This window comes from Dissoconium aciculare (assembly GCF_010015565.1).
Source record: "Dissoconium aciculare CBS 342.82 unplaced genomic scaffold K489scaffold_6, whole genome shotgun sequence".
NCBI classification, from domain to species: Eukaryota; Fungi; Ascomycota; class Dothideomycetes; order Mycosphaerellales; family Dissoconiaceae; genus Dissoconium; species Dissoconium aciculare.
Window position 1 is genome coordinate 952556 of NW_022984956.1, and position 27948 is coordinate 980503.

The 27948-nt window shown below is 54.6% G+C and overlaps 10 protein-coding genes across 10 annotated transcripts; 3 read left to right on the forward strand and 7 right to left on the reverse strand.

Annotated features, from left to right (window-relative positions):
* Positions 1 to 278: 278 nt before the first annotated feature.
* K489DRAFT_220370 (uncharacterized protein) lies at positions 279 to 1234 on the reverse strand. The gene has a single exon (XM_033599726.1). It carries the CDS (start codon positions 1006 to 1008, stop codon positions 469 to 471), a length of 540 nt encoding a protein of 179 aa, XP_033459955.1. The 5' UTR covers positions 1009 to 1234; the 3' UTR covers positions 279 to 468.
* Positions 1235 to 3713: 2479 nt separating this feature from the next.
* K489DRAFT_370531 (transcriptional repressor TUP1) lies at positions 3714 to 5996 on the reverse strand (the record flags this gene model as incomplete). The annotated part of the gene is made up of 5 exons (XM_033603147.1): positions 3714 to 3814; positions 3897 to 4509; positions 4570 to 5464; positions 5521 to 5602; positions 5864 to 5996. 5 exons carry the CDS (start codon positions 5994 to 5996, stop codon positions 3714 to 3716), a joined length of 1824 nt encoding a protein of 607 aa, XP_033459956.1.
* Positions 5997 to 7750: 1754 nt separating this feature from the next.
* Positions 7751 to 8278, reverse strand: K489DRAFT_220499 (uncharacterized protein). Its single transcript, XM_033599728.1, has one exon. It carries the CDS (start codon positions 8076 to 8078, stop codon positions 7785 to 7787), a length of 294 nt encoding a protein of 97 aa, XP_033459957.1. The 5' UTR covers positions 8079 to 8278; the 3' UTR covers positions 7751 to 7784.
* K489DRAFT_220498 (uncharacterized protein) lies at positions 8279 to 9415 on the reverse strand. Its single transcript, XM_033599727.1, has one exon. The coding sequence runs from the start codon at positions 9310 to 9312 to the stop codon at positions 8479 to 8481; it is 834 nt and encodes a 277-aa protein (XP_033459958.1). The 5' UTR covers positions 9313 to 9415; the 3' UTR covers positions 8279 to 8478.
* Positions 9416 to 13341: 3926 nt separating this feature from the next.
* On the forward strand, positions 13342 to 15550 carry K489DRAFT_380315 (uncharacterized protein). The gene is made up of 4 exons (XM_033604853.1): positions 13342 to 14157; positions 14218 to 14467; positions 14542 to 14583; positions 14649 to 15550. The coding sequence occupies exons 1-4, from the start codon at positions 13620 to 13622 to the stop codon at positions 15172 to 15174; spliced, it is 1356 nt and encodes a 451-aa protein (XP_033459959.1). The 5' UTR covers positions 13342 to 13619; the 3' UTR covers positions 15175 to 15550.
* Positions 15500 to 16399, reverse strand: K489DRAFT_380316 (uncharacterized protein). The gene has a single exon (XM_033604854.1). The coding sequence runs from the start codon at positions 15936 to 15938 to the stop codon at positions 15756 to 15758; it is 183 nt and encodes a 60-aa protein (XP_033459960.1). The 5' UTR covers positions 15939 to 16399; the 3' UTR covers positions 15500 to 15755.
* Positions 16400 to 17180: 781 nt separating this feature from the next.
* On the forward strand, positions 17181 to 18148 carry K489DRAFT_220532 (uncharacterized protein). Its single transcript, XM_033599729.1, has one exon. It carries the CDS (start codon positions 17397 to 17399, stop codon positions 17994 to 17996), a length of 600 nt encoding a protein of 199 aa, XP_033459961.1. The 5' UTR covers positions 17181 to 17396; the 3' UTR covers positions 17997 to 18148.
* A 312-nt stretch (positions 18149 to 18460) lies between these two features.
* Positions 18461 to 20286, reverse strand: K489DRAFT_410027 (multicopper oxidase; the record flags this gene model as incomplete). Its single annotated transcript, XM_033607656.1, has 4 exons — positions 18461 to 19400; positions 19458 to 19876; positions 19933 to 20090; positions 20142 to 20286. 4 exons carry the CDS (start codon positions 20284 to 20286, stop codon positions 18461 to 18463), a joined length of 1662 nt encoding a protein of 553 aa, XP_033459962.1.
* A 3738-nt stretch (positions 20287 to 24024) lies between these two features.
* K489DRAFT_380320 (uncharacterized protein) lies at positions 24025 to 25684 on the forward strand. The gene has a single exon (XM_033604855.1). The coding sequence runs from the start codon at positions 24279 to 24281 to the stop codon at positions 25608 to 25610; it is 1332 nt and encodes a 443-aa protein (XP_033459963.1). The 5' UTR covers positions 24025 to 24278; the 3' UTR covers positions 25611 to 25684.
* On the reverse strand, positions 25585 to 27571 carry K489DRAFT_380321 (uncharacterized protein). Its single transcript, XM_033604856.1, has one exon. It carries the CDS (start codon positions 27142 to 27144, stop codon positions 26083 to 26085), a length of 1062 nt encoding a protein of 353 aa, XP_033459964.1. The 5' UTR covers positions 27145 to 27571; the 3' UTR covers positions 25585 to 26082.
* Between the last annotated feature and the right edge of the window lie 377 nt (positions 27572 to 27948).

The window sequence follows — 27948 nt, forward strand, 5'->3', positions numbered from 1 at the left end:
AAAGTCAGTCAGTACATGCGAACGAACGAGACATCCAACATCACGCACAGGACAGCCATCGATAGAGTAAATCACCAACTCCAGTAGCTAGCGACGCATCCATAGATCCTTCGTGCCAACTCTCTCTCTCTCTCTCTCTCTCTCTCTCCCTCCCTCTAGCGGTCCGTCCGATACTAATCAAATCCAACCCAATCCTGGTGCGCGCCGCCCGCCCGCCGCCGGCCTCCAACAGCGACATCGATCCCGCTGGAGGATTAAAAAAAAAAAAAACCACAACGACGACGTTTCCTTTGACTACCTAGTTGACTAGAGCCCGCTTGGGACTCGACGGTGACGGGCAAGATTCACCGTCTCTCCATCGTCATCGTGCAAGGGTTGGCGTGCTTCACACCGTGGCGGCTCTGGACCATATGGCCACCATCCGTATGGTTGATGGAAGGAAGGAAGGATGGATGGATATGATGATGATCATCTCACCCGGATCGCATTCACGGACAGGCCTGCTGACATGGCCCACACAGGCACGCACGCACGCAACATCCAATTCCAACACCAACCTGTCGCGACGCCCCACCCCAGGATCCCGCTGACGACATTGGGAGAAAAGGATCCATCGCGAGGAAGGAGGGTCCCCCGGCGCGGGTAGACACCAAAGCTAACAGCCAAGTACAGCACCAAGTAATCAGTGGTGACTGCTGCAGCTGCAGGGGTAAGGTGTATTAGGCGTTTCCCTCCAATGCCAGGCCAGGTGCGCATGAATTTATTCTTTGACCCACTGCACTGCCAAGTGCGACGCCGAAGGTGATGTCCGCATCTGTTCGTCAGCATGAGTGGTGGTAGCGGTAGTGGTGGTGGTAGCGGTGGTAGCGGTGGTGGTGGTGGTGGTGTTGGTGGTGTGTGGTCGCCCTTCTCCCCAAAATAATAATGAAGAATAATAATAAAGCTGCCATGCCATGCCATGCCATGTGGATACCTCGCCCGCGTGGACAGGATTAACGTGTCGACCATGAAATGAACCACACATGAGCTGAAACATTGGAATCCACCCAACCGCGACACCGTCTGTATGTCTGTACGTGGACCGTGGATCGTCCGGGCTTCTTTCTGGCGGGACGGATTGAGACCCTCTCTCCCCCTCTCTGGAGAGCAGCACGCGTATCAGCCATGTGGGAGGTCCCGTATCGGATCTGCACAGGTTGACCGTCGCTCTTCTGATCATTTACTGTACATATTATAAGGAGAACCGGCTGATCGCTGCCCGATTTACCTATCAAACCCCATCTCCTCGTATGCACCCACCAAGGAAGATTTTGGCGTCAAAGTCAACCGCCACGAGGAAACTTCCCCTGTTCTATCATTCGTATCCATCGCGCGACGAGGACAGGCATATAGCACCGCGATCAGCACGAAAGGGGAGATCTCGAGTCACGACATCCCACCGCATCAATCTTGCCGCCCAATGAGGTTCTCAACAGTCATGACCGAATCGCATTCGCCGCATCGAGGGAGGACCCCTCACATGTCGAGTGCGGAACATTCGACCTCGATGAGGCTCAGGGAGGGAATCCTCCGAGACCGAGCTAGGTGCCCACGCCCCTGCTGTCTCGAATCCTTCCTGCGCGACATCTCGGTGAACAACACGGGAGGATCAGAGCGAAACATCTCTCGTGGGAATTCGGAGCCCGCAGGGCGCGTGTCGACCGGGACGAGTCGCGAGCCATTTTCTCACGGCCCAATGACCGGAGCGTTTGTTTCGATGACTTGCTGCAGGTGCCCGCGTAGGGATGGGGGTTTTCGAAGCAGGGAAGGAGGGAGCATCCGCGAAGGATTGCATGATGGACAGAAAGAAAGGGCCGATTGCGTCTGTAGTCCACGCAGTAGGAATAACAATAGTAATCATACGGTAGCGTATCGCTGCAGGGGAATCATGAACGATGCTAACCGCAACGTCATACCCTCTCATCATGCTCTCCACGCACGTCGACATATGTGATGGCCATCGACACGCAGCGAATGATCGTCGTTGAACGCCGGGGCGTGGTTTCGCATCCTCCAGGACACGCGCGCGCGCGCGAGCGCCCGCCCTCGCCAAGGGTTCCGTCCTTTCTTGTGTGGACATGTCAGGTAGCGACGACCGGGGCATTCGACCCGCCCCACGCGACAAAGAGAATCTCCCTCTTCAACGCCCATCCCCGAGAGGGGAGACTCGGGGTCCCTCCCTCTCGTGCGCATTCGTCATCGTATCGTTTCGGCACGGAACTGCCGAGACCTACGAGGCGGGAAATCCGCCGGTGAAATGGATTTTTGGGACCCCCCCCGATATCATGCCCGCGCGCACGCCCTATTGACGGCTGACCGGGCCGCCTTGGATGGCCGCCGGCATGTGCCTGTCTGTTGTGATCATCCGTCGATCGGCTTTCTTCCTTCCACAGGAGGATTGGAACATCCGTTAATGTTCATTGAGGAATGATCGTGAGAATTGGGACAGCCGTAAATCGAGGAATGCTCATGAAGATTTGGGTAGGAGTCTCATGCAGAAGCGCAAGGGCATTGCTCGTACTATAGCTGCGGGTGAGACAAGGAGGTCCAGCAGCGGGCGGTTGATAATAACACAGACAAGTCAATCTACCACCTGACGGGATCCCGTTTCCTCCGACGATAGAGATATGTTTCTTGCTCGAGCGAGAGGGTCACCCCGTCTCCAAGCTGGAGGTCTCCTCGGGTCCATTCACGTCATCCATGTGGGGACGACAATCACGATTGCACGCTGGCGGGGTGCACTGTCCGGACGAGGCTGGACGACAGCAGGGTGGCGATACAGGGCAGCGTGTCAGCAACATGCACATGGGGAGTTCTTTTTCGAATCCTGGTTTTTTTCCCCGTCTTCGCCGGAGGCTCACGACTATTGGCTGGTACCTTGCACAAAGCATCTAACAGGACTGGTCATGACTTCTTCCCAAAATCCCCAGACCCCCGCGCTCAACCGTCATCACATTCATTCCGAGGCGCTGCGTTCCATGCGCCTGTCCGCCCGCTCAGAACGACCCTCCACCGCGCAAACATTGATCGGGGCATTCTTATGAGATTTGACGTTTCCACCCATTGAACATTGATTGTCGTAATTGAAGGTCCCCTTTCACCTAGCCCACAATCTGCCTAGGTGAGATCGCCGATCGAAGCAGTGGCGGTTCAATATTTTTTCAAGGAAAGGTCGTAACGGTAGTGTCCCAGCAAAGAATGCTCACGATGAAGAATAGGCCTGAGAGGATTCCGCGTCCCGACTCCAACCAGCGTCCACGGAGTTTCAAAAAGATACAAGAACGACCACCCGTACGCCAAACGAGAGGGGGAAGAAGAAGCAGCACGCGAGCATGGGAACAAGCGAGTGAGCCGGACACACTTGGGATCTCGAGTCGAGCACATTCACCTTCCTGCCCAAAAGCGACAGGCAAAGCTCGCAAGGAAGGAACAGCCGGTATCGATCAAACGTCTGGTCATCGCCGTAGAAATTGCAATTCGCTAAATCAATCAGAGTTTCAGTTTTGGCACAACGGCATGGCAGAGACAAGCCAGGATAGGCCGACGGAGCGTCGACGTCGCATGTAGTTGTAAAGTGGTGTAGGTCGTTGAGCTGGCGGGCTAAGATCGCGCATAGGCGGCAGCCCGGCCAGTTCTGCGGCTTCCGCACTCGCCGGATCCGGCCGCGGTTCCAACTAAGGGCCGTTGTAGGGCGTGTAACGCCAGATACGGGCTTTCATGTCACCGGATCCGGTGGCGAAGAGTCCGACCTTGGGTGACGGCGCGACGGAGATGACTGAGAAGCAATCGACGAGTCAGCGATAGAACGGCAAACAGACGGCGTGTGACCCAAGCTGGTAGGGTCCGAGATGACTTACCGGAGTTCTTGTGTCCCTGCAACATGAGCTGCGCATCACCCGTCTCAGGGTCCCAGAACTGCACCCCGCGATCTTTGCTGCCAGACATGACCCATTTTCCATCAGGCGAGAGTGCAACAGACAGCACAAAGTCCTTGTGACCCTCGAAAATGCGGATGCAGTCTCCGCGCATGAGGGTTGGAGGACGGCCGTCCTGCGGCGGGTAGCCACGGTGTTGGAATCGCCACATTCGGATCGTCTTGTCGAGAGATCCTGACACGAGGACATCGCCACGAGGGCTGAACGCGACCGAGTAGACACTGTCCGCGTGGCCCGAGTCGCCTTCTGTACGCTCCACCATGCTTCCGGTCTGAGTGTCCCAGATGCGCACGCACTTGTCCAGGGATCCCGCGGCGACGTAACGGCCGTCGGGCGACATGGCGACGGTGGTCACCCCATCTTCGATCGTCAGCGTGAAGATGTTGGCATTGTCTTGCAGGTCCCAGAGACGAATGGTCCGGTCGCCAGAGCCCGAAGCGATGTATCGACCGTCCGAGGCGAAGTCCAGAGAGTAAATGTCCTGCTCGTGGCCAGAGAATTGATGTCGGATCTGCTTCGTGGCAATATCCCAGACCTATCACCAAGTCAGTAATCTAAGTCAATCACTTGTCGAGATTTCGAATTCTCAACGTACCCGAATGATCTTGTCTTCAGCGCCAGTGGCCAACATCTGTCCGTTGGGACTGAAGCAAACACTGCGAATGTACAAATCGCCCTCGGGATTGGCATTCGGCTCCGACAAATGGCAGACCTGCTGTCCGGTCGTGACGTCGAAGATCTGAGCTGAGCGGTTGCAACCAGTGGCCACATAGCGACCATCCGCGCTGAAGCGCACACAGCACACCACACTGGAGTGGTTCAAGTTGTGCACCAGGTCGACGTCCAATTGACGGCGCGTGCGTGGGTTGAAGACAGCGTACCAATCCTCGCCGTGCCTCTTCAGGTTCGAAGGCAGCTTATCAGGGTCATACTCCGAGAGTTGGTTGCCGATCTCATCGGTCTGTGTTATAGTGTATTGGATGCCCGGCTCGTGCTGATGCGCATTCCCATTGGGATGTCTTTGCGCGGGAGGAGGTGTTGGCCGTGCAACGCCAGGAGAGCCAGGATACGGCATTGGTGGGTTTTGTGAAGGCGTGGCGGGTCCACGTAGGTTTGCGCCGGGGATCCGTGGCTTGGGACCTGGTGATGGCGGTCCTGGCGGTGGGGGTTGTTGGTAGCCATTCATTCCGCCACCAGGTCCTTGCTGGCCGCCGTATGCGAACGGATTAAGTGGCGGACCGGGAGGGTGGTTCAATCCAGGCGCACCTTGTTGCATGTGGTCCGGCATGCCGGGCTGTCCTTGGTGTGTGGGAGGCGGTGCCAGACCCGGACCTCCTTGACCGCCCGCCATGATGCCCTGGAACAGGTTGGCTGGGCCATGACCAATTGATGGTGGTGGAGGTTGCTGTGATTGTGATGCGTGCAAGTTCTGCAATGACCCGCCTCGTGCTTCCAACTCATTGCGGAGGTGACGAATTTCGTCCTCATACCTGTACGAATCAATCAGCAGCCATCGCAACGCAATTGAAGGGCGTTGCTGTTTCACCTTGTCTTCATTTGAATGTGCTGGTGCTCAAGCTGAGCGACTTTGTTCTTGACCATCTCCATTTCGGTGATTTGGCCATTGACTACATCACACCGATCTGTCAGTAGCGCACCGTGTATAGCATCACCCAGATTTTCCCAACAAAGAAATGGGAGCGTGTAAGCTGAAGGTGCACCAGATCATCGCCCGAGCAGCGGTATCTGTAAGACACAAGTCTTCGAGATAGCGAGGTTGTGCGTGACGCTGACCCGATTGGCGAAGCAGCAGATATACACGCTGTAATTGCATGGAACACCCATTGCTCACTATTGAAGCGCTTCCCCCGCGAAGTGTCTGGACTTACGATGATGTTCCGTATCACTGGTACGACCAAGTTGAGCATCGAACTCTGCGCGCACTTGGTCAAGCAGCTCGGCCACACGGTTCGGCGGCTGTGGTGGCGGCCCAGGTGGGATGCCGCGATGAGAGTTGTACATCTTCGATCCGCCTTCTGCTCAAGCGGTAGTATGCGCTTGCTTGCCGACGTGTCAGATTGCGATATGCGAAACGGTGTTCGTGGCGTGGACGGTGGAGCGCAAAGGTCGTTCTCGTTGACCAACGGTCAGGAGATGCTCGAGGGGCCTCAGCAGGTCGTCAATCAATAGAGAGATGAAAGTGTCGGAGAGGGGTCCGCGTGCGCGCGTAGCGATGAGCTGAATGGAGCTATCTGATGCTGGAGGCGGAGCGGAGGCTCACGAGCAGGAAACAAACAAGCAAACAGCTCTGGCAATATCGTCGGCGCCGAGGTGTGATATCCGATTTCCGCAGAGGGATGAGATAATGATGACAGGTGGAGAGGTTTGGCGTTACAGCGGGGCTGGAATGTTGTTGCGGTGGAAGAGAAAGATCCCAAGACGGAGAACAGGTAGGCAGAGAAGAGGAAGCGAAAACAGTACAAAGCGCCAGGTGTGTTAGTGGTGAGGGACGGGGTCGCAAAGCGGACCGCAAAGCCAAAGCGCGGGCCCTAGTGCAGGGCGGGAAGTGCGCCACAACCTTGGAAGTCAATCCCCTCGGAGCGCACATGCTTCGGACAGCTCAGATGTACCACCAATGATGATAACACCAGTCCGAGGGCGGGATTCGGGACCATTCCACGTTATCGCAACCGCGTCCAGTGCATGATGACGGGAAGTCTGATATGCTTCATCGGAATGAGTACCAGGCTAGTCATCCGCCAATATATCGTCAAGTTGCCATTGGGAAATAAAATCCACAGCCTGTCCAACTTGAGATGTAGAGTGCCGAGGACAAGAAATCGTTTTCAGCCACAGGTCCATATCCGTCCGTCCATGATCAAGAAAAGGCAGCTGATACCACTGCCTTGGATTATGCACAGATGCACTGATTACTGTCGTCCCCGACTCTCCAACCGCCGAGATGCTCAAGAGCGATTATTCAAATGCGACTGTGCAGATACAATAGCTATTCAAAAATCGTCGGCCAGTAATTACATGTACGTCCAATGGCTGCGTTCAATGGGCAGGATTGGTATTCCGTCGTAAGCGGAGGATCTCGCCATGGTCCTGCTTCAGAGCAAAGACCACGACATGTTTCGTCTTGACGTATTCCACTCGATGAACACATGTGTGTTTGGATCTTCACGACTCCTGGCTGTCGCTCCTCTGGCACGCGGCGCAGTCCAGAGCTCTGCACTCTCTCGCTGAAAACCGGATGGATGTTGACACGACTCAAACGTGCCTTGCTAGATGTATCCATCCGCACGTCGATGAGATTCAGGCAAATGCACAGCCATGACGACAGCGATGCTCGCCGGCGTGTGAAATATACATCCAGTAGGTACTCAAGTAGGACAGCTAGGGACATTCCACGCAGGCATTGACACCCGCCTGCATGCATCATCAGAGCATGTCACCCATTGAGCGACGATGGCAGAACCCGCCAGTAGGGTCCTCACGTTCTCTTCCTCCTCGGCGGCGTCCCGAGGCGCACCCGAATATCCCTGCATGTTCACGGGGCGTCGATGACGCTAGCTGGCCAACCACCGAACGAATTGCTGCTGGCTGCCGCCGTCTCATTCGTCATCCACCTGAGATCCCCACATCGCACCGTACACATGAGGAGAGTGCGACCACTCGGTCATTCATTAGGACGTGGAGGTTTTGTAGAGAGATGCGATTATATCAGAGTTTTATTGTGAGAACGGTCGAGCGTGTGGAGGTCAGAAGCGACTTTTTGGCAGTTTTGTTTTACGTAACGCGGCGATGTCAGAGTTGAGTCAAATCATGGCACGCCGTCATGATGGAGCATTTGGATCCGATCAGAAACTTGGAACAAGTGCATAAGGCATGAAGAAGAGGCGGTAAAATGGATGCGCGAGCTTCACGTGCTCGCACAAGGGAGTGGCATGCCAAAAAGCCCATACTACGGTGATAGATGTCGCATCGCATATAAGCACTTTGAGAGTCAGCTGCAGCTTCTAATCTTCTAATATCCAGGCATTTCAATCCTGTGGGGTTTACACAGGAGGATCCAGAGTAGGAAACCTCAGTATATGTCATTGGCGATATTTCGACTTAGGGTAGACCAGGTTGGAACCTATCCGTAGGCTCGTACTTCCACCGAGTTTCATTCAAGCATTTGAGCGTCTCTTCGCGAAGTCGAGCCATCATTGCCACTCGTGTTTCTTCCAGTTCTATGACGTGGTCAGATTCTGTATGTGACGGAGTTCCTGGAACGGTAATTGATTGCGCAGGGAGTCGTGGAAAGGAGAAGCTTTACCTTCATGTGCATGTTTGCTGCCGTGTCCATCAAGAGCGTAACCGGCGGCGAAGAACTTGCGAGCGATCAACGAATAATGTGCGGCTATATGAGGGAGACCGTTAGCGCCGAGATTCCCTGTCATTCTTTGCCTCGTGCATCAACAATGGAATGCATCCGTTGGCAGACCGCGGAGAACCCTCACGGCGCACACGAATGGAACACAATCATGTTCCTGTCCACAGGTGTTGTGCGGCCTTGACAATCTCTGCGGTATGTCAGCATCCACGTACCTTCTTCTTCCTCGTCTTTCTGTGCGTTCAAAAAATCTTCCTGCTCCTGCTGCGCCCATGGGATTCCGCCAGCACCAACAGATGCTCCAAATCCCAATGATCGGCTCGATGTGCCAGGCCCATTTCCGTCGCTAGTGTACAGCCCCAGAAGATAACTGCCATCGGCTTGTCGGTTCATGAAATCCGACTCTTCCTCTTCGTGTTTCCCACCGTTCCCAGCATGGCCTGAAGCAGGTTGCGATTGAGGATTTAGTCGCTGTCTGGGGCGGGAATGCGCGGTGCCATTAACATCGCCTCGGATCGTGGCTGTATTCGCGGTGGTTCGTAGACCGCGCCCGTCCGCAGGTGAAGCTGTCCTCACCGGGCGGCGTGCAGCCTGGCGCACTAAACGCGGTTGACGTGGTCGCTGAGAGAGGTTCCGAGATGTGATCGCTGCTCGTGCCACGGAGGCATCGTCCGTATCTTCCTCGGTCGACGATAAACCGTGGAGATTGAGCTCCGGCAAGTTTACATCACCGACAGATTGTGGAGTGCTGTGCGTCCGGTGTCGTGCCACTGTGATGGATGAAGAGGAGGACGGTTGTCCCCCTCGCTGTGCGGTCTGCTGCTGTAGACGCGTGCGGATGCTGGTCGGGCGAATACGCGCAGTGTTGCTGGCTTGCAACCCTGCCGAAGCATTATTCACCGCGTTGCTATTGGCGACATCTTGAGGATTGTGGTGGAGAGATCGTGTATTCGGCATGGAAATTATTCACTATAATTCCGAATTATGTCGCTTGGAATGCTGCGGGATCCATGTTTAAGGTGGAGATGGCCTTGCATGTGGTCCACGGGTGGGATGAATTCGCGAGTATACTCGGCATTGATGCACGGCGAGGCCAAGCTCAGTCAATAGCCCCAGCAACGCAACGTTCCCTGGCAGTGCCTGCCATTTTGTCAATGTCAATTGATGATGACGATCGTGCAACTCGGAGTTAGGGAGCCAGGAGACCTAGAGCGAGGAAGTAAGAATAGCCTTTATGGGACTTTGTTCGAGACTATCCATTGGTTTCACGGGACAATATTGCTGCGAACACAGCCGATGTGAGCGGAACCCGCTCCTAAGTTCTGGTGCCGCTATCTATCGACACGCATGCACTGGTAGCCCTGGTAGTTCTCGCCGTCAATATCGGCATTTAGAAGCGAGACTTGTCCGGATCTGTTCTGGAGTTGATCTATTACACCAATTCTGCATTCCAAAGTTCTCATTCCAAGGTCCCCATGTATTGATAGCCTGATGGGTTCATTGAGATCATGTGTTTACTCTATGCACTCGAGTGACAGCCACTCACTGTGGTGGACACTGGACACCGTACACTGGCGGGACGCATCCCGGACGAGCGATAACATGGATGGTATTATGCATTTCACAAAAAGGCCCGATGAGCTGAAAGTCTTTGAAGCGTGGGAAGCATGTCCTTCGTGGGTGCGGGACAAGTCGCCTTGCGACGAGTCATGGACATGAGGTTACTCCACCCGCGGAATCTCATCACAGAGATCATTTCACGCTGCTACATGTGATCAGAGCTCCCTGTGGATATGATCTGCTGTCGACATGCAGATGACTAGCAGAGGGACTACGTTAATGCGGCATTCACCTTCGTAGGTTTGAAGACAGACATGATGAAACGATGTTGCATGACTGATCGTCATCAGTGTCCCGTTCGAGATAAGAAATCTATACTAAGATCGGGCAAGATCAACCTAAAATGCTGGAATCTCCACCTTGCAAAACGGCAATCGAGGGGTGAAAGTCGCATCGACATGAGCATCGATCGCTACGATTGTACGGTAAAGCCCGAGGAAATCGTACGTGCGAGACTCACCGCAATACCGAACCCCCCAGTAGCCGTGAGAATACCTCCAGAATAGCGCGTCGTCCGCCAGAGATCTATGATTCTGCCAATTTTAGCTGCGACCCAGCGCATTCTTGTACGCAAGAAAGATCTGCAGAGCCAGTCAAACCCAAAAGACGACTGTCGTTCGAAACGTGAGCTTCCTCGCGATAGTAAGCTGCTCGTGACGAACGCGTTCAAGAGGAACAAGATTGGAATTTTGTCATCTGTGTAGCTGTGCCTCATGCGTCATCACAAGGCACTCCGGTGAACTCGAGTCCTGCGCTCCCGCTTCGATTGACCCACTCCACAATGTCGAACCACGACGTTACCTACCTAGGTGGTCACGTGTGGATCTCAATACTCGAGTGGTGATAAGGACCCTTGAGTATCGAATGACGATCTCGCGCAAAGACCCATGAAGTCTTCATGGAGACTTCGTAGCAGCATGCAGCCAGTAAGCGGCGACGAGGCACCTGCGCATGTAAAGTAGTTATTATGAATTTTGAAAGTTTCCGATGCCGAAGCCTGAACCGCGATGAGATCGATGACCAGTTTCGATCTCGACGGGTATTGGTGTCCTGAGATATGGGTTCCCTCCAGCGAAATCAGCAGCGCAAGTGATGATCTCTCGCTAGTAGAGTTCACCTAGCAGCACAGGCCGGCTAAAGTAGCCAAAGATGAGATATGGAGATGTGACTGCGACGTCATCGCGATGTCAACCGTCTTGATCGTATGGACTACGCAACGCAGGGCTGCGGCGATGGCATCGACAAGTGCATCCGCACAGATGAGTGCTCGATGGACGTGGATGGCAGCGATGATACTATATCAGCAATGCCTGCCTAGCCTCGGCTCCGTTTACACTCTACGCCCAGTTGAACGATGTGATGGGTTGCACGTGTTGCTTGGCGGAGATCGGTTCACAGGCGGGCGATAGTTCATCGGGCTCGTCAGCCGTCGCAGGCACGGCTGTGCTGCGATGGGGAGGCCGTGGAAGCCGTCGTCGCCGTTCGATTTCACTGGACTATTGAGCAAGCAGGAGCCTGGGCCGACACCGTCCTGCGAAGGCGAGCCTTTCTCAATCTCGTATGAGTAGCCATTTGTGTTGAGCGTGTAGCGCATGTGCATTTCGATCATCTGTGGGAGAGCTACAGCACATGAAGGTGTAGCGTGCCATTCAAGCTTGACCGCGGCTCCCGCCAGCAGTCCTTGGCTGCCCTAAAGGGCCTAATGACAGGCTGCGCGCATCGGCTGTTGTTGAGGTTCGTGAGAAGCCTGTAAGCGGCTGCATAGCAAGAGCCACTATCACATTCTCTGGCTTGCGTGATACGGCACAGCCCTTGAGGGAATTTTTCAATCTCGATTCCCGTTGCGTACGATGATAGAGGTGGTGCTCCCTCACGCCGGAGACGCAGTGTTTTGCGTCAGGCTTCATAGCGAGCTCGTTGTAACGTTTCATTCACTGTATGTGGCGACGTCTCGACGCGGCCTCCTGAATCACGACATTTGATGATTTATCAACCTGATGAGCACCAAACTTCCATATGCTGGTGACGAATGACGCCCACCGTCCAGCCTCCGATTTCTGGACAGGGCTGCAATGGAGGAAAACTTAGGCGACGACGCTAATGCTAGCCCACTTTCCTCAATGCAAAGGACGTGCGGGTCCCCCACCGATCCCATCACGGGCTTCAGCTTACATCGTTTCCCAACCGCGCCCACCTACATTCTAAAAGCACACACACACCTAGGCACTGCGCACGCATGCATGCACATGTTCGATAAATGCATACATGCTTTCGATAGGTACGAATCGGGTAGTCCTGTATGGAGGCCTCCCCTCCACACCTCTGAGACCCATGACCTTTACACCACGATGATGATGATGATGATGATGATGATGATTGACGAGTGAAACATGAGTACTGTACTCGGAGATCGCAAGGTACCCTCCAGCTGCCTCTAGTTCGGGAGAGGACCTCTCAGTGGTGTCGGGAGAATGCGCGCGCAACGTCACTTTGGAGGATTCTTCCCAATATGCCCACACACGTCTTGCATCACGCAAAAAGCCGCCTCATGTCACACTCGCAGAAAACACGTGTGAGACGGCGTTGTGCTTTCGATGCGATCAGAAACGCCATGGAGTCGAAGGCGTCTGTCCGAACGAACGTCGTGATTTGGAAGGGCTGACTGGCGTCGCGCTGAGGACCTGGCTGTCCAGGGCTCCGGGGCCTGGACTGGTGCTCCGATGAACGGACATCGCCCATTGTGTGTATGCCCCGTGTTCAAGGAAGAAATCTAGTCCCTGGTCGAGAGAATCACCATCACCATCTCCATCGTGTTCGGTTTGGGTATTTCTCGGAGTCGATCGTAACATCGGACCGTCGGTCGTGGAGATACTGGTGTGTGTGAAGTAAACAAGTCCGATACCCGTCCGATCGACGGTCAAGATCCACCCACCGTAAGGGATGCCGATACTTGGGGTATAAGCATTATGGACGAGTGATGAGTGATGAGTGGTATGGGAACTGAGCGCATATGCAGGCCCATGAGATGAGCGCACCATCGCTCGTGCTTTTGGGGTAGCTGCCCAGGTGTTGTGTTGTGGTTTGTAGCCTTTCGCCAAGCCTGTGTCTGCTCCGTCACTTGATGCAAGCTTCCGCTCAAATCTCGATCTGGGTCAGTCTGCTCTGTTTCCGTCGCTAAACCTCGTCGGGGCATCAACTACCTTGTCCGCCTGCCGCGTTGGGTGCGTGAGGTGGTGTGCCTGCAAACCTACAGACGAGGCTAACAGGTCAATGGGTGGCTCGACACCACACACACATATCATGGCGGTTCCATGGCGTTTCGTCATTCGATGTCCCTCCCATGTGGGAATGCTCTGCCAGTAGTAAAGCCACTCGAGTGCATGGGCTGGTAATCCTCGAGGCAATGTGAGGTTAGGATGGATTCGAGCTCGTCTGGGACCATCGATATTCATAAAAGACGTTCCCGTGCCCAGGCTCGATCGGAGTATTTTCCACACACTCTCCGTGAAACCCGATGCGTGTTGATCTCGCATCGTCGCCAGTGACACAACTTAATCTTGTAGCAGCACGCACTTAGCATATCGGCGGGACCCTTCACGACTTTCAATGTACGCCCTTGCACGCCGATGATACATTCTGTCCAAATGGCCGACACCATGACGACCAAGCATTCAAGTCAGCTGCTTCAGCGGAGGTCGAGCCAAATTCAATTCTGCAGTCCCATGTCGATGTCAGAGATGCCTTCGAACTTCGATGGCGCATTCAGACCTCTCACGAATCCCAACTTGCAGTACGACACGATGATGCCTGGATCACAGCTCATGGCAATGCCAGTGCCTGCCATGCAGCCTCCACAGATTATGAACCCTGTCATGATGTCCGACTTGAACAACGCCTCGGTGGACAGCACATTCATGGATCCATACAACCTTAATGGAGGCATCGGCTCCGCGACCTTTGGCTCTTTGACGTGGCCAGCACCTATACAGCCTGGATTTGGACTCCCACTCGGTCCAGATGTGCCACGACTGGAACGCTACAGTAGCACAGACAGCAGCGAGTCGTATATCAAGCTGGAAGAATTCGAACCCACTCAGATGTTGCTAGACGACAATACTTACACATCAAGTCCCGAAGCTCAATCAGATGCAGAAGAGACAAAGCCGGCGGTGTTCTCAACAGGTACTGCGCGCAAGATCCTCGTCGACGACATGGACGTGTCATCTGACTGATGTTCTGTAGATATTGACAAGATGATGCGCATCATCCAATCTCGATCCCAAACTGATGACCCTAAGGCGGCGGCAGCGGCGGTGGTACACATGGCTGATGCCACATATGACAAGCCTCGGAAACGATACAGATGCGATATTGACGATTGTGGCAAGTCATTCTATCAGCGCACCCATCTCGACATTCATCGACGAGCACATACCGGCGTAAAACCTTTCGTATGCAAGGAACCCTCTTGCGGACAGCGTTTCAGCCAACTGTGAGTCTCGAACGACCCCACGAATGGCTCCGATTCATGTTCTGGGTCACGATAAAGCTAACGCCCTTGCGCAGCGGTAATCTCAAAACTCACGAACGCCGTCATACTGGTGAGCGGTAAGCATCATACTAAGAGCGCGATTGTCGTCGACGGAAAAGTCGAGTCTGACCCGGATTCATAGGCCGTACGTCTGCGACCTTTGCGGCAAGCGTTTCGCCCAACACGGCAATATACGAGCTCACAAAATCGTCCATACCGGCGAGAAGCCCTTCACCTGTCGACTTGACGATTGCGGGAAGAAGTTCAGCCAGCTCGGCAACCTCAAGTCACATCAGAATAAATTCCATGTCGAGACCATACGGCGACTGAAGCAGCGCTTCGAAAGCTACACCGAAGGAGACCTCGTCGCCGAATGGGAGAAGGAGATGTGGGAGTACTTTGGTGGCTTGTACAAAAACTGCAACAAAGGCATCAAAGGCCGCGGGAAGGACCGAAGGATCAGCCTGGTCAGAGACGCCTCCTCCCTTTCTTCAAACTCGAACACTTCGAGCCAGCAGAGCGACTCGTCATTCTTACCTTCGTCCTCGAACACTTCATGCCATCAGAGCGACTGCAGCGTCAGTCCCACCTGTGTCGGTGGCATGGCTAATCTCAACACCATCCCTCGACAATCATTACCGCTTCCACATCACATCATGCTCGCCTGAACTTCTGTCGCTGGGTAACGACTTGCCCGACATGTTTATCATACCGACGCCTACACCAGAAAACAAGCGTCGCCCATATGATACGATCTGGATGGATCTATACGAGCATACGCTGCTCGACGAGACTTACGACGACCACGACCAATTCCCATCCCGCCCCAGCGCAGGATTCCACCCCCCTGCTCCTCGGGCGTCACAGCACAGGACGGCATCGATGCAAGTTGCCTATTCCGATGACAGTCACGCGCCTTGACATCATATTCTGCACTAACAATGTTTACTCAGCTGTTATAGATACTCGACCTTTCGGACGAGTCGTGTGATACCCCCTTTCTGTTTCTCTAGATATCATTTGCGCCAGCATACATAGGTGGACACATGCATGAAATTCAATCGTTCCATGTCAATCTGGTAGATCACGAGAGCGCTGCACAAGCGGCTTTTGATTCTCGACCTTGAAATGTTCTGCGCCGGCTAGCTCGGCGGTAGCATTCTAAGCTCGTATGGATCCGCTCGGAGTGCGAGATGGACCTGCTCGTACGGATTTGTTATTATCCGGTCAGCTGCACACCGAGCGATGCTCAGCGGGTTCGGCATTTAGTATTTTCGCAGTGGGAGCATCTAGGCGAGATCGGTACGATCGTAAGCTCCATCACGCCGATGCCTTTTTCCGAGCTTGTGAAGGCACATCCTCCCGAGTAGCTGCCGCCAAAGGACGCCTGCACGGCCATGCAGAGCAGAACTCTGACCCGCCCGGTGTTCATGGATGCAATTGTTAATGCTGTTATTGTTGTCACCCCTAGGTACCTCTGCTCGAATATTGCGATGGTTGCGAGAGTCTTATACCCTTTACCGCACGTCTGCAGCCTATGACCAAGGCCGAATACGGTACCTGTCAAACTTGCTCACATAGGAGGGTTCCTATCGACATGTCTTTTTGCCTTTACCTGATCTTCATACTTCCAGCCGGATATGACTTGGGACTCGTTGCACAGATCTACTTCCGCTTGCTCAGGCGAGTAGCTTTGCGGTCCTGGAGCGCTTCTCAGCGAACATGGCGACCTCGTTGTGATGCGACGAATTCGCGACGACAGGCGCGTCTCTGACATTTCCGTGGCGCGTTGATTTGAGTAGAACGCCGAGATCGTGGAGCAGCTTTGCTCCCAGATTGGAGACCACCTCATGCGAACGAGAGCGCGTTGGGTCGTTGCGCGGTTGGAGGAGGAAGAGGAGGAGGGTACATCATATTGACGTCGTACGTGGGGTTGGCGCGTTGAGCCATACAGTCCGAACTCACGTACTTTCAGTAGTAGGACTGCCCAGGTGTGCATCAATCTTCATTCCCGCGCGTGCCCGGTACCTACCTACCCAAGTACTTATTAGTACACACCTGATACATGATCCCAGATCAACGGGCGTCACCGCATCTGTCCCGAGGTCATCAAGAAACAAGACGGCATGCATTCCACGCACTCACGGCAGCAGATCGTCATGACTCATGCCAGACGTCGAGGGTCTTCCTGACAGCTCCACTCCTACAGACGTGCATCGCAGGTCGTCGTCGCCCACCTAATGCATATCTGTATAACAAGGGCGCTATGAAACTACCAATGACAACCGACTTGTTGCGTGCGGCATCTGAAGTCGGTAGCTCCTGCTCTGACAGGATCCTCCAGGAGCTCCGCCTGACATCTATTGCTGGCGGCACCACCCCAAATACCTCTGCTTACTGCATGCCAACAGCTGCGGGTGGACGACCGCCACGAAGCATGTGAGAGGGATTTCATCATCTACGCGATCCTCGAGCACGCGCTGGGAGCAGGCATATAAATCAACTTCATTTGGACACCATGGCTCATCCCACAAACATGCGGCACAGCCACCCACTGCGCGTGAACCACACCCACCACCACCATGTCATTCATTCGTTCATATCGGCGCACCGCCTTCCAGGATGCGAGAACCAGCCATTCTTACACCGTATTTGGCTACGTACGCCCAAGGTGTAGTCCCAACGCGAGCCAGGCGACAATTCCTTCACGAGTGAAGCCTACCTCGCGCCACGTGCAAAGCCATTCTACAGCTACCCGCGCTCGGGTTATCTAGGTAGAGAGGCTTAGTCAAAGTACGAAGTGAAATACGCATCACCAACGCGCCCGCCACCCGCGACGCACGTTGGCAAAATGCACTCTGGGATGTGACAACACATCGCATCCTCGTCCATGATCATCAAAGGATCTGAGACTCTTGATCACAAGCCCAATCCTATGCACGGCGCGTCAATGTTATCCTCGCATGATCTGAATTGTATACTCTCTCGTTTCGTGGAGCCGAGGCTTCCAGCAACGAGGGACAATACCTCTGGCGAGCTCCAGACGGCAGACTGTAAGAGAGCACTACCTTTCTCTCAACGTGGACTTCTGCTTTCTACGCATGATGCAGCGGGACGTAGACATTGTGACAAATCCTTCAAGGTTCCGCGTGACGGATCCCACATCTGGTCTTCAATCCAAAAAAAAGTTTCTCCAAAGAAATCAAGATACGAGAAAATCTCCGTAAAATGCGGTGTGCCCTCCTCCACCTGTAGGAACAGAGGAGAATGTCCTTGCCAAATGTGCAGCAGTGATAGAGAGAATCGAATGGATTCCTCGTCTTCGCGGGTCGTCCTCCCCTGTTGCAACGATCATCTGCGGTCGTTGGTTTACACGAACAGAAAGGTACGTGCACATGCGCGTGATATCTCGGGCGGGAGTATGCCGATGGAAATTGATCCCGATCGGACATCCTCTCCGACGACGGGGCTCCGAGAGTCAACTCTGTAAATTCGATTGCGTCGACGCGTCATTCAGTTTCAACCTTTGTGCGATTGGAGTGGGTGTGGCTATGTATGTTCGACAGACGCGCTTTGGAAAGCGAGTTGGCTCGAGTTCACCGCAGATGTCAACCAGGACGGTCTGTGAAGCGGGAGACGAGGCGAATCGCCTCTTTGTGACATGCATTGCGCGAAATCGTTGGTCCTGATGCATTTTTTGGTAACTAGGAGAGGAGAACCTCAGCCGCCTATGCAATACTATGCAATGTACGAACCACACACGTCATCTATAGAGTTCGCCCGCCCCCGCTGTCAACAGTCCACAAGAATTGGTTCGCCGCCTGTAACATCGCTCCATGTTGGATACATCTTCGTAAATTCATTTTCACACATACACGCCTGCAAGGTTGAGATGAGTAGAGTCCCCAAAACGTGACGAAAGCCGCGAAAAAACCACACCGAAATTGAAACCGATCAAAGTCCCGAATCGATCTGGTCGACGGCGTTGTTCCCCGTCCAGGCCCACCAATCGCGGCACGTCTGGGCCATGATGGACGGGATCGCCATATCCTTCTGGATGTCCGCGGGCCGCTCGAGGATGTTGATGTACAGGCCCGTGGAGATGTGCCAGGCGATGTGGCAGTGGAAGGGCCAGGTGCCCGGGTTGTCCGCCTCGATCTGGAACACGACGTACGAGGGCACCGTCGGGCTGACGGCGATGGGCAGGATGAAGACGTCGCGGCGCACGGGGTTCAGCGGGTTCGTCACCGTGCCGTCCCACGTGCCCGAGCCGGTGGCCAGCACGGAGAAGTCGTGGCCGTGCATGTGCATCGGGTGGGAGCCGGCGGGGGCGTGGTTATACACGACGAAGCGGATCGAGGTGCTGTTGCCGAAGTTGTAAACGTTGTAATGCGCGGGGAAGTCCAGGTTGCCGAGCTTGGCGTCGAGAAGGACCGGGTCGTTGAAATCGCCGCGGAAGGTGCTGTTGTCCATGTAGAACAGGTTGTGGGTGCCGTTGTTCTTGAAGGTCACGTCGATCTGTTGGACGGTGTCAGGCTGCGCCGTCGGCGTGTAAGGGAAGAATGGGACGCCGAGCGTGAGAGGGTCGTTTTCGCAGGTCATGAGCTGTTGCAGAGTGGTGCTGGAATTCGTCTGAGGCACGGCAGTGGTGTTGGCGGACTCGTAGTAGATCGCTGCGACACCTGTGGGAGAGATCCCGTCCGGGAGCGAGCAACCCTTGACGAACGCGCTCGGTCCCAATTCCGATCTCATCCATACCGCGTCGGTGGGCTTCCCGTTGGCAGTCACGACAACGTCTGCCCTCTGCCCGACTCCGAGCGTGACAACGTTCGTGACGTATGGCACGATAGGGATATAATCGGTGGCGATGACGGTCATGTTGTGGTTGTCAATGCTAACTCATGTCAGCCACGACGCGCCCTTCCCATCCCGTCTGCACTATGTGACTCACCTGAATTTCTGCATCGCCGCAGCACCAGAATTGATCAAACGCAGACGATATTTCTTGCCACTTTTGAATTGAAACTTGGACACTCCAGCATTTGGCGTGCACTTGGCCCCAGAAGTAACATTTGCGCATGGGTAGTTCATCTTGCCATTGATCAAGACGTTTTGCGAGAAAGGCGGCCGCGCGTGAGCCGATATCGGGGCCATCTCACGTCCGATGAGATTATGATAGTCGTCGTGATACCAATCGTTGATCAGGATAGGACCGAGGTCGACATCGTAATTGGCATTTTCAAGAGGTCCATATATGATCATGGCACCGAACAATCCATCCGCGTACTGGGCCGAGTAATGCGAATGGTACCAAGAAGTGCCATATTGGTCGGCGCGGAAACGATAGGTGAAGCTAGATCCGGGAGCAATCTGGGGATTGTCGTTAGCAATGTTGAAATTTGTAGGCAGCTCATTGCAAATCATACCGGGCATTGGGTGACTGAAGGAACACCATCAAACCAAGGAGTATCCTTCTGTAACAACCCATGCCAGTGCATAGATGTGCCCTCGGGAAGATTGTTGTGTACTATAATCTCGAACCAGTCTCCCCAATTCGCCTCGATCGTGGGTGCAGGGAATTGACCTAGATAATGTCAACATATCCATTGTTCATAGTGCCAGCGATAGAGTTTACCATTGATCAAATATCCAGGCCTCTCCACGCCATCCGGGGCAATGGTCGCAGGCGCCAAGGTGAATTCGTAGTGCCGGGTCACTCCAGTGTTTGGCAGATCAGTGTAAGGATTCCTTGAGTTTCCCCAGGGATATCCCTGTGGCATTGGCGAATCTGATCTGTACGGTGGAAGCCTGCTAGCCTGGAAAAACGATGCCGTCAGGATGACGGTCATGTAAGGAAGAGACAACGTGACTCACGTTCAATGTTCCCAGCGGACTATTCCAGCCATAGTGCTGCGAGGCCAGGGCATTGCCAGAGGGCAACCACGCCGGCGAGTGGTATGCCCATGCTCCGGCTCCTCCAAGTGGCGCTGTCGTGCCCGAAGCCACTGGTACATCTGTGGTATTTGATGGCCCTTCACGTGTCGTATTCCTTGAAGCAGTGTTGTGCTGTACGAAGCCGGGCGCTGCCAGCGCCTGTGGGATGAGCGCGAGCGCTAAGATCGACGAGAACATCCTGAAGTGTTCACAACGAGAAATGGCAACGACGTTTTTCGAGGGAAATTTGTTGAAGCAATGCGTAAAAAGAGGCGATTTTACCGACGGCGGATATTCTGAGCTTCTTATATGTATGCCTTCAAGGACTCATAATCGCTCTTGACCCCGTGAGTGATATTCTAGAGGTGTGCCGGCCCCGGCAGTAAGGCAGAGGTAACATCTTGGCGAGATCAATATCCCCATCCAAGCGCAACGAGAAGTCCTGACGAGTGGCGCTCCTAAGATAGCAACAGCCTCGTCTGACCATGACGGACTCCTAGCAGGGGTACAGAAGCATCCGCCTGTGTATAGAACATTAATTCCGCCGCGGTGGCAGGGCGTATCAGCGTAAATCCGTGCCACAAGGTCGGTTTCCTGCGAAGCGACTGCACCGAAGAGTACCTGGATCGGGGCTCGATCAAAAGTTTCTTCCAATGCTGAGCCACTACCTGCATAGTCTGCTGACTTGTGATATCTCGTGACGATGACTGGATGGGACACGAAGTGATCGGCGAAGGTGCATTGGCCTGGGTTGAGGATCAAGCTCGAAGGCACGGAAGGATGGGACTCCACGAATAGCCAGGGCCGCTAAGCTTTCGCGCTCAGTACATATGTTGGTGGAGTCATACCGACCCACAGTGATCTGATGGGAATTGGTTGTAGGATAGTGCGGCATTGCGTAAGAAGACGACACTGTCGATGCTGACAGGACCAGTATGCTCGCACACACAGGTCCACTTGGTCGATTTGTATTTCTTCTGCACCAGATCTCAAAGGGGAAACCGGGGGTCCTGTAGAGCTCAAGAGGAAGTCGGACCGCTGCATTAGCGGGCTGCTAGCACAGGCGGCATCGGGTCTTCGGGGGACGCCAAAAAGTGTGCCCCTCGTGGTCAGATTGAAGGGCCATTTTCGTTAGTACGGCACGACAGATATCATTACACGTTTGACAAGCGGTGGATCTCTTTTCAGACGATATGGATCATGTTGTCACTAGCAATGCGCCTACGCTGGGAGATGCAGATGCCAAGTCGGATCGACTGCTATTCCCGGGCAACGACCAGCAAGCTTCGAGTGCTTCGCTAAAGGCGTCGGCCATCATTCAGTGATCGCTCGTGCACCGTGCTCGCTATTGTGCAATGACGATGAAGGCTGCATCTGCAAGGTCACCCGTCGGTTGCTGACCGTCACGTGGCGCATGTAATAATCAGCCTCGGGCTTCTTATTGTCGTTAATAATGCATGATCGATGTGATGATGATTGGGTAGGGGCCTTGAGACATCAGCAGTCTCCTTGACCATGAGCGTCCCACCGACTTGTCGTTCTAAGTTCTTGAAGCTGACGATCATGTGGAATGGGATACATCGTTTCATGGTGGTGATGTAGCGTCATGCACATGGGCGCACGGTGCAGGAAGATGGTGAATGCTTGTCGCCTGTGGTGGAGAGCAGCCACTAGGACATTCGGAGACATGGCGGCCGGCGTGAGCGACACTGCCGCCGCCCGACTCCAACAGCAATACAGTACATACGCGGATAACGTCTTACATCCGCCCGGGCATGCACGACTCGAGGCGTTAGCGAGAAGGATTCTCCAGGGACAGCTGCTTCTCCTCACATACGATGTTGACTTGGGATCCAAGCGTCAGGACATGGCGGTCACGATGAATAGGGCCACCACTCACGACTAGGTACAGGACATAACAATCGTCCCAATATCTGTCGGCCTTGAGCGATGTCCCAATGATATACCGTACATGTCGGTCCCGGCGTCATATGTGTTCTGTGAGTCCTGCTTAGGGCTGCACAATCATGTCGTTGGCGGAGCCAGGCCTTCATCATCATCATCATCATCATCACTTCCAAGTAGCGTAGCCTCGTGAAGAGATCAAAGTCCTTATGGTGCTCCTGTACCCAACAGACCAGTCTTCGTGATGCGCGATCTCAAAAACCACGTCCAGGACACTACACCGGAAATAAGAAGTGTTGCGTTTTGCGGCGCCCTCCCGCTAAATTCGCCTTTGGTGCCAGATTCTCGAGTCCGCTCGAGCCCTCCCCGGGAAGCTCGGCGAGTCTAATGCCCACGATGCCCATGATTCCGCCCTTGAGCCAGCAGCCAGTAGATCTACGCCAGCTTCTCGAAGGATCCGATGAATAGGTTTAACCACGGATTCGGGCGATACTGCGCGCTTCCCGGAATCGCGGCTTCATAAACATGCCGTCTCACGTCGGATACCGTCGACCTCCGTGATGGCATCTTGATGTGTGTGCAGGATTCCTGATGGTGAAAAATATTCGCACACATTCATCACCGCAGGAGCGGAAGCCAGACAACAGCGATCGGGAATTATACGGTCTCGATGAAAGCCAGGATGACGAGTCGTATCGCTCGTCGGGACACTAGTCGTTACGCAACCGATCGAGTTGATGTCGAACAGCATCACGCAAATAAAGCGCACGTGACGAGGCTTGTAGGCATCTCCTGGTCTCTGCCGCTGGTGCAAGTACCTCTGTCATCTGCGTGTTCCTCATCGACCTCATCATCCACATTTCGGCGTCCTACATTGACGACAACGCCTCAGATGACAGCACCGACCGCTTGAGGAGTTGCTCGGACTGAATTCGACCGTTTGCGATGAGATCCCAATATGGCGACTGCTTCTTGACACCGAAAGAATTGATGGCCGTCCGATTCAGAGACTAAAACGTGCGTCCGAGAAGTCGGAAATGTGTACCGCATGTGACTGGCAGGCAACTTACGTTCCCTACCGACCTGTAGATATGCACATTAGTCATAGTAGATTGTTGCAAATGGTACTGTACGGTACTGTACTAAATGCTGACACGAGCTGGTGGCCGACGGATCCATCAGGAGGCTGCAACATAACCAGAGACAGTACCGTATGATTGTTCTTCCTGGCTGAGGGTTCGTCTTCTAGCTACCTCGTTGCGCTGCAGGAGGAGAACAAGAAGGTAGATCACGAGCGAACATCACCTGGGCAGAAGGCGGCCATATTCTGTAGCATTGAGATTACACTGTGCACACCACTCGGTTCGATGTGCATCTGTATCGCCCTGATGCTCCAGGACAGGGCCTGCATGATATATGGAGTTCTATCCTATACTCAGAGGAGAATACATATTCACGACCATCACCACCATCGAAGGTATCCAGCGTTCCAGCGTACCAGTGATGTACAGTATATTGTATTGCGTACTCGAGTGTACTTCGTAGAATTATCTTTATCTTGCGCAACATGCAATTTAGGGCTCGCGTCATCTCATGTCAGAAGAGAAAGCACGTGTCGACGTGATCCTGCGCGTCACCTCAGGGCATCGCGCGTTCACTTGCATTCGCCCACAATACCACGCCATTGATGTTGGTGAGTGTCTTCTAAATTAAGACTCGAGGATACGAGGAACGTCTGTGGACATTTAGGCTTTGCATCCTGGCAGCGAACGCAAGAAATTTACGTATGCGTGACCATCAAGACGACTGCGATAGTCTTCAGAGACAGCCCGTGCAGCTAAACAGCCGACGGTCCTAGACTCCATCAACTCATCCACGCGGCAGGCGAACCGAATCTCAAGGGCTCGGTAGAGGGCCGAGAGAAGCTGTGACAATGTCAACACCCTCGACCAAACCGACACAACTAAGCCTCTCACTCTCGACCCTCCTCCCCACACATCCATTCCCCTTGCCAGAGCCCCTCCTCAACCTCGCAACATCTCTCCTCGCACAGTCCCGACAGCGGGCTCCACGGCTCAAGACGGAAGAGGAAGTCGCACGAACATTCGCCTGCGCACACATTGCCTGCGAGCGACTTCGAAATCGACTGAATCTCGACCTCGTCAGTGAGAACAAGGTCAAGCCGCCCGCGCCGCCACGCGTTTATCGCAAGCTCAAGGGCTATCTGGATGGCGTCCTAGGCAGCAGCAAGGCGAGCACTGGCGTCACCAATGTCCAGGACTTTCGAAGTGGCGTCTCAGCCCCTACGACTCCATCTGGAAGAAGCGCGACCGCGAACAATACGCCGAACAAAAATGCCGAGACTCCCACGAGGACGCCTACTTCCACCCTTGGGAAACGCGTGCGGGAGCCGGAATCCCAGGCGAATCTGGACTTCGCCATGCCCATGATCAGGCACTTGTGCAAGACGTGCGGCCTGCCCGGTGCAGCACCGCACGTGTTCGTCGGAACTTCGACTGTCGCCAACGAAATCGGCTCGCGTAGTCTAGGGGGCGGGTCTGCTGCGAAGCGACGCCGCAGGACACCCCAACGCGGCAAGGACTCGCCAGCCGTTGTGGAAGCGCAAACGCTGCCAGCCACTGGCGTCTCCCTGACCAAATGGCCCGCACTGTTGACGACCATGTATTTGATATCGGCGAGCAAGATGCTCGGCGTCGAGCTCGATGATGACAAGGTTCAACAGTGGCGGGCCAAAGCAGTCGACACTGTGGCGAAATACCTTGAGGGCAACGCTGCCAAACTGCCTGCTGGCTTAGACGCAGAAGTCGCCCAGCTAGACACCGCGGTCGGCTTTTACCTACTCGAGGCCGAGGACAGCGGCTGGCTGAACATGGAATGGTATCAGAATGTCCCCGCGACAAGCAACCTGCTTGACGAGGACGACGAGAGCGGCGATGATGACGAAGGCGACGAAGGCGGTGCCCTGGATGGGGAGCCCACCGATGCCGGCGGCAGAGACGCCTCCCTCGGCAGACGCAAGCATCCCGCCAAGACGCCTCTGCGACGCAGCGAGAAGCACGGCGCTGCGAACCGGCGATTCCTCGACGATGGGCGAGAAGACCCAGGGGCGGCGGGATTGCTACCGGGGCTGGCCACGATGTTCCAGCCAGCAGTAGATTGGCTGAGCGATGAGCGTCGAGCAGATTTCGCGACGTGGAAAGAGGCGCTCCTGAGGGAGCTGAGGGTGCTGGAGCAAAGCGCTTGATTTCATGTTTCTTGATGATAATGATTTATAGCTATTAAAAGAACCAACCAAGGGTATATAGAAACCTCTCTCTCTCTCTCTCTGCTTCTCGCATGATGCCGCAGATATGCTGCTGCCGTCGTCCGCAAGCATTGGCAGGACGGGTCACCTTATTTCATTATTTGATCTCTCCGCTTAACCCCTGCTGCGGTGACCCAGGGCGAACATTGCAAAAAAAAGTATCCAGCAAGACTCAGAGAGAACAATATTCCCAAGCAAACACCGGCATGCTAGGGAAAAAGTCGACAACATCAAAAAAAAGAACTCCATGCGCCTCGCTATTTCCTTGGAGATCATCGAAAATTACGATCCTCTTCTCCTCATTCGTACTTGCGCGGAAAATCGAAATCCATTCGAGCAATGTTTCCGCGCCACCGAGAAAAGTCGAGAGTGCTCACTCGCGATCGACTCTCGCTGGACGAAAGTCTACCCTTCAAACCGCCAGTACTGGTCGAGACATCGTCGGACCGGCATCCTCATCCTCGATGATTCCCGGATCCGGGATGACGAAGTCCAAGTTCATGAATCCCGTGCGCCGCGGCTGGACCACACGTACCTCCTTCCCTTCTCTTGCGCGCTCGCTGTTCCACCGCTGGACGAACTGCTCCAGCTTCTTCTCCGCCCGCCGAGCCTCCGTGAAGCCCAAGTCGTCCCAGAGATAGCCGGTGACCAGGCCCAACAAGGCGTCCGCCCACACGGCGGACGTCGCGGGCTCGAAGATCCTCTTCGAGAGATCGTTGATCGTGGCGATGACCTGGCGGAATTCGGCGTCGCTCACCAGCGGGTCGAGGATCTCCGGGTACAGGTTGGCGTAGACGGGGTACAGGTCGCCGTGCGCCAGCCAGTCCCTCCGCACGCGGATGACGCGGGTGGTGATCGCCTCGGCGCTGGCCGGCGCGCAGTGCGGGTTGGGATGTGGGAAGCAGGGATGGGTGGGACCCCATTCGAATTGGAACTCGCCGTCGGTCTCTTCGCCGGCGTCGGGCGGCCCCAGCGTTGCGTTGTTGTGGCGGGCGTTCGTGTTCGCGCGGTCGAGGACCAAGTCGTCGCCCGGCCGGACGGTGCTGATGGTGCCCGAGCTGGTGCGTCCCTGTTGGAGTGCATAGTCCTTGTCGTCGGCGAAGCCCGACGTCAGCGGTGAGACCTGCGCCGGTGGAAGGCCGGCTGGGTTGAAGTTCTGGGTCAGGGTGGGTGTGGGCGGTATCGAGCTCGCATGCAGCGAGGGGGCATTGCCGCCAACTCGGCTCTGATTCCGGCTGTGTGAGCTGAAGGATTTGTGTGAGGCTTTCCGGTTCAGCGGGATAGAGACCCGCGAGGCGCGGCGCGAGTGGAGGGATGGAGCAGCACCAGGACGTTCGGCATCATCGAGAGGAACGGGTGGTAATGGCTGGTCGTGGCCGATGGTGCTGGCGTTGTGGACAGGTTGCGAAGGCTGTTCGCCGTCATTGGGATGATAGGCGTCCTGCACGCCGGCGAGTTTGTGTAATGTTTCCATGTGAACGACGACTGAACAGGAACGCAAAAGCGACAGGCGCGACGGTGGTGCGGTTGACGGGGATTTATGTCGACAGGCGGTGAATAAGCATGGCACGATGCTAGAAACCAGAATGTCGTGCAAGCGGTTGTTTTGTGTGATCAACCACAAAAGATCGGGAGTCGTGGTACAAGCAACCAGGATGACGGGAGAGAGAAGCGTTGTTGTGCGGTGATGTTCAATGACTCGGCTCGGGGGTGGTGAACGGGTGGACTGGTGAGCGCGAACAGCAGGCAAAGCAGCAGTCACACCAAGGCAACGTTTGATAGAACAGTATGCTTACTGTCGTATGCAGGTGTATGTGTATATGTATATATATGACCACACCTGCAGCTCTCAATATACCCGTGGACTGTACTGCGCTGGTGGTTGTTACTGGTAATAAAATGTGCATTCATATTCATTGTATGGCTGGAGAGCTTCGGCGGGCGGGCGTAAATGGGATTAAATTAAGGGAAAAAACCGTCGGGTTCATTTCGCGTGGGCTACATCCGGACTAGCCTGGTCAATTATCCTGCCTTGGTTACTCTGCACAACTGTGCAATGCGTGCATAGTGGGCTGTGCAAGATATATATGCACAGGACATCACAGCCTTGTGCATGGAAGAACTCTCGTGCAGCAGTCGACGTCACTCGGTGAAAATCATCATATCGCCCATATCCCAGACTTTCCCTTAGGATCATCTAGACGGGAGCAATCCCACTCAACCAGGCCAGTCAATACATGTAGTATCATGTTCTGAAAGCCTCAACATCCCAGCGGCC

Excerpts from the sequence above, each read along its gene's own strand:
- K489DRAFT_220370 (XM_033599726.1), bottom strand. The coding sequence starts at position 1,008 with ATGGTCGACACGTTAATCCTGTCCACGCGGGCGAGGTATCCACATGGC.
- K489DRAFT_220499 (XM_033599728.1), bottom strand. The coding sequence starts at position 8,078 with ATGACATATACTGAGGTTTCCTACTCTGGATCCTCCTGTGTAAACCCC.
- K489DRAFT_220498 (XM_033599727.1), bottom strand. The coding sequence starts at position 9,312 with ATGCCGAATACACGATCTCTCCACCACAATCCTCAAGATGTCGCCAAT.
- K489DRAFT_380315 (XM_033604853.1), top strand. The coding sequence starts at position 13,620 with ATGGCCGACACCATGACGACCAAGCATTCAAGTCAGCTGCTTCAGCGG. Across the intron at positions 14,468-14,541 it reads GGACAGCGTTTCAGCCAACT|CGGTAATCTCAAAACTCACG; the intron begins GTGAGTCTCGAA and ends GCCCTTGCGCAG. Across the intron at positions 14,584-14,648 it reads CGCCGTCATACTGGTGAGCG|GCCGTACGTCTGCGACCTTT; the intron begins GTAAGCATCATA and ends CCGGATTCATAG.
- K489DRAFT_380316 (XM_033604854.1), bottom strand. The coding sequence starts at position 15,938 with ATGAACACCGGGCGGGTCAGAGTTCTGCTCTGCATGGCCGTGCAGGCG.
- K489DRAFT_220532 (XM_033599729.1), top strand. The coding sequence starts at position 17,397 with ATGATCATCAAAGGATCTGAGACTCTTGATCACAAGCCCAATCCTATG.
- K489DRAFT_380320 (XM_033604855.1), top strand. The coding sequence starts at position 24,279 with ATGTCAACACCCTCGACCAAACCGACACAACTAAGCCTCTCACTCTCG.
- K489DRAFT_380321 (XM_033604856.1), bottom strand. The coding sequence starts at position 27,144 with ATGGAAACATTACACAAACTCGCCGGCGTGCAGGACGCCTATCATCCC.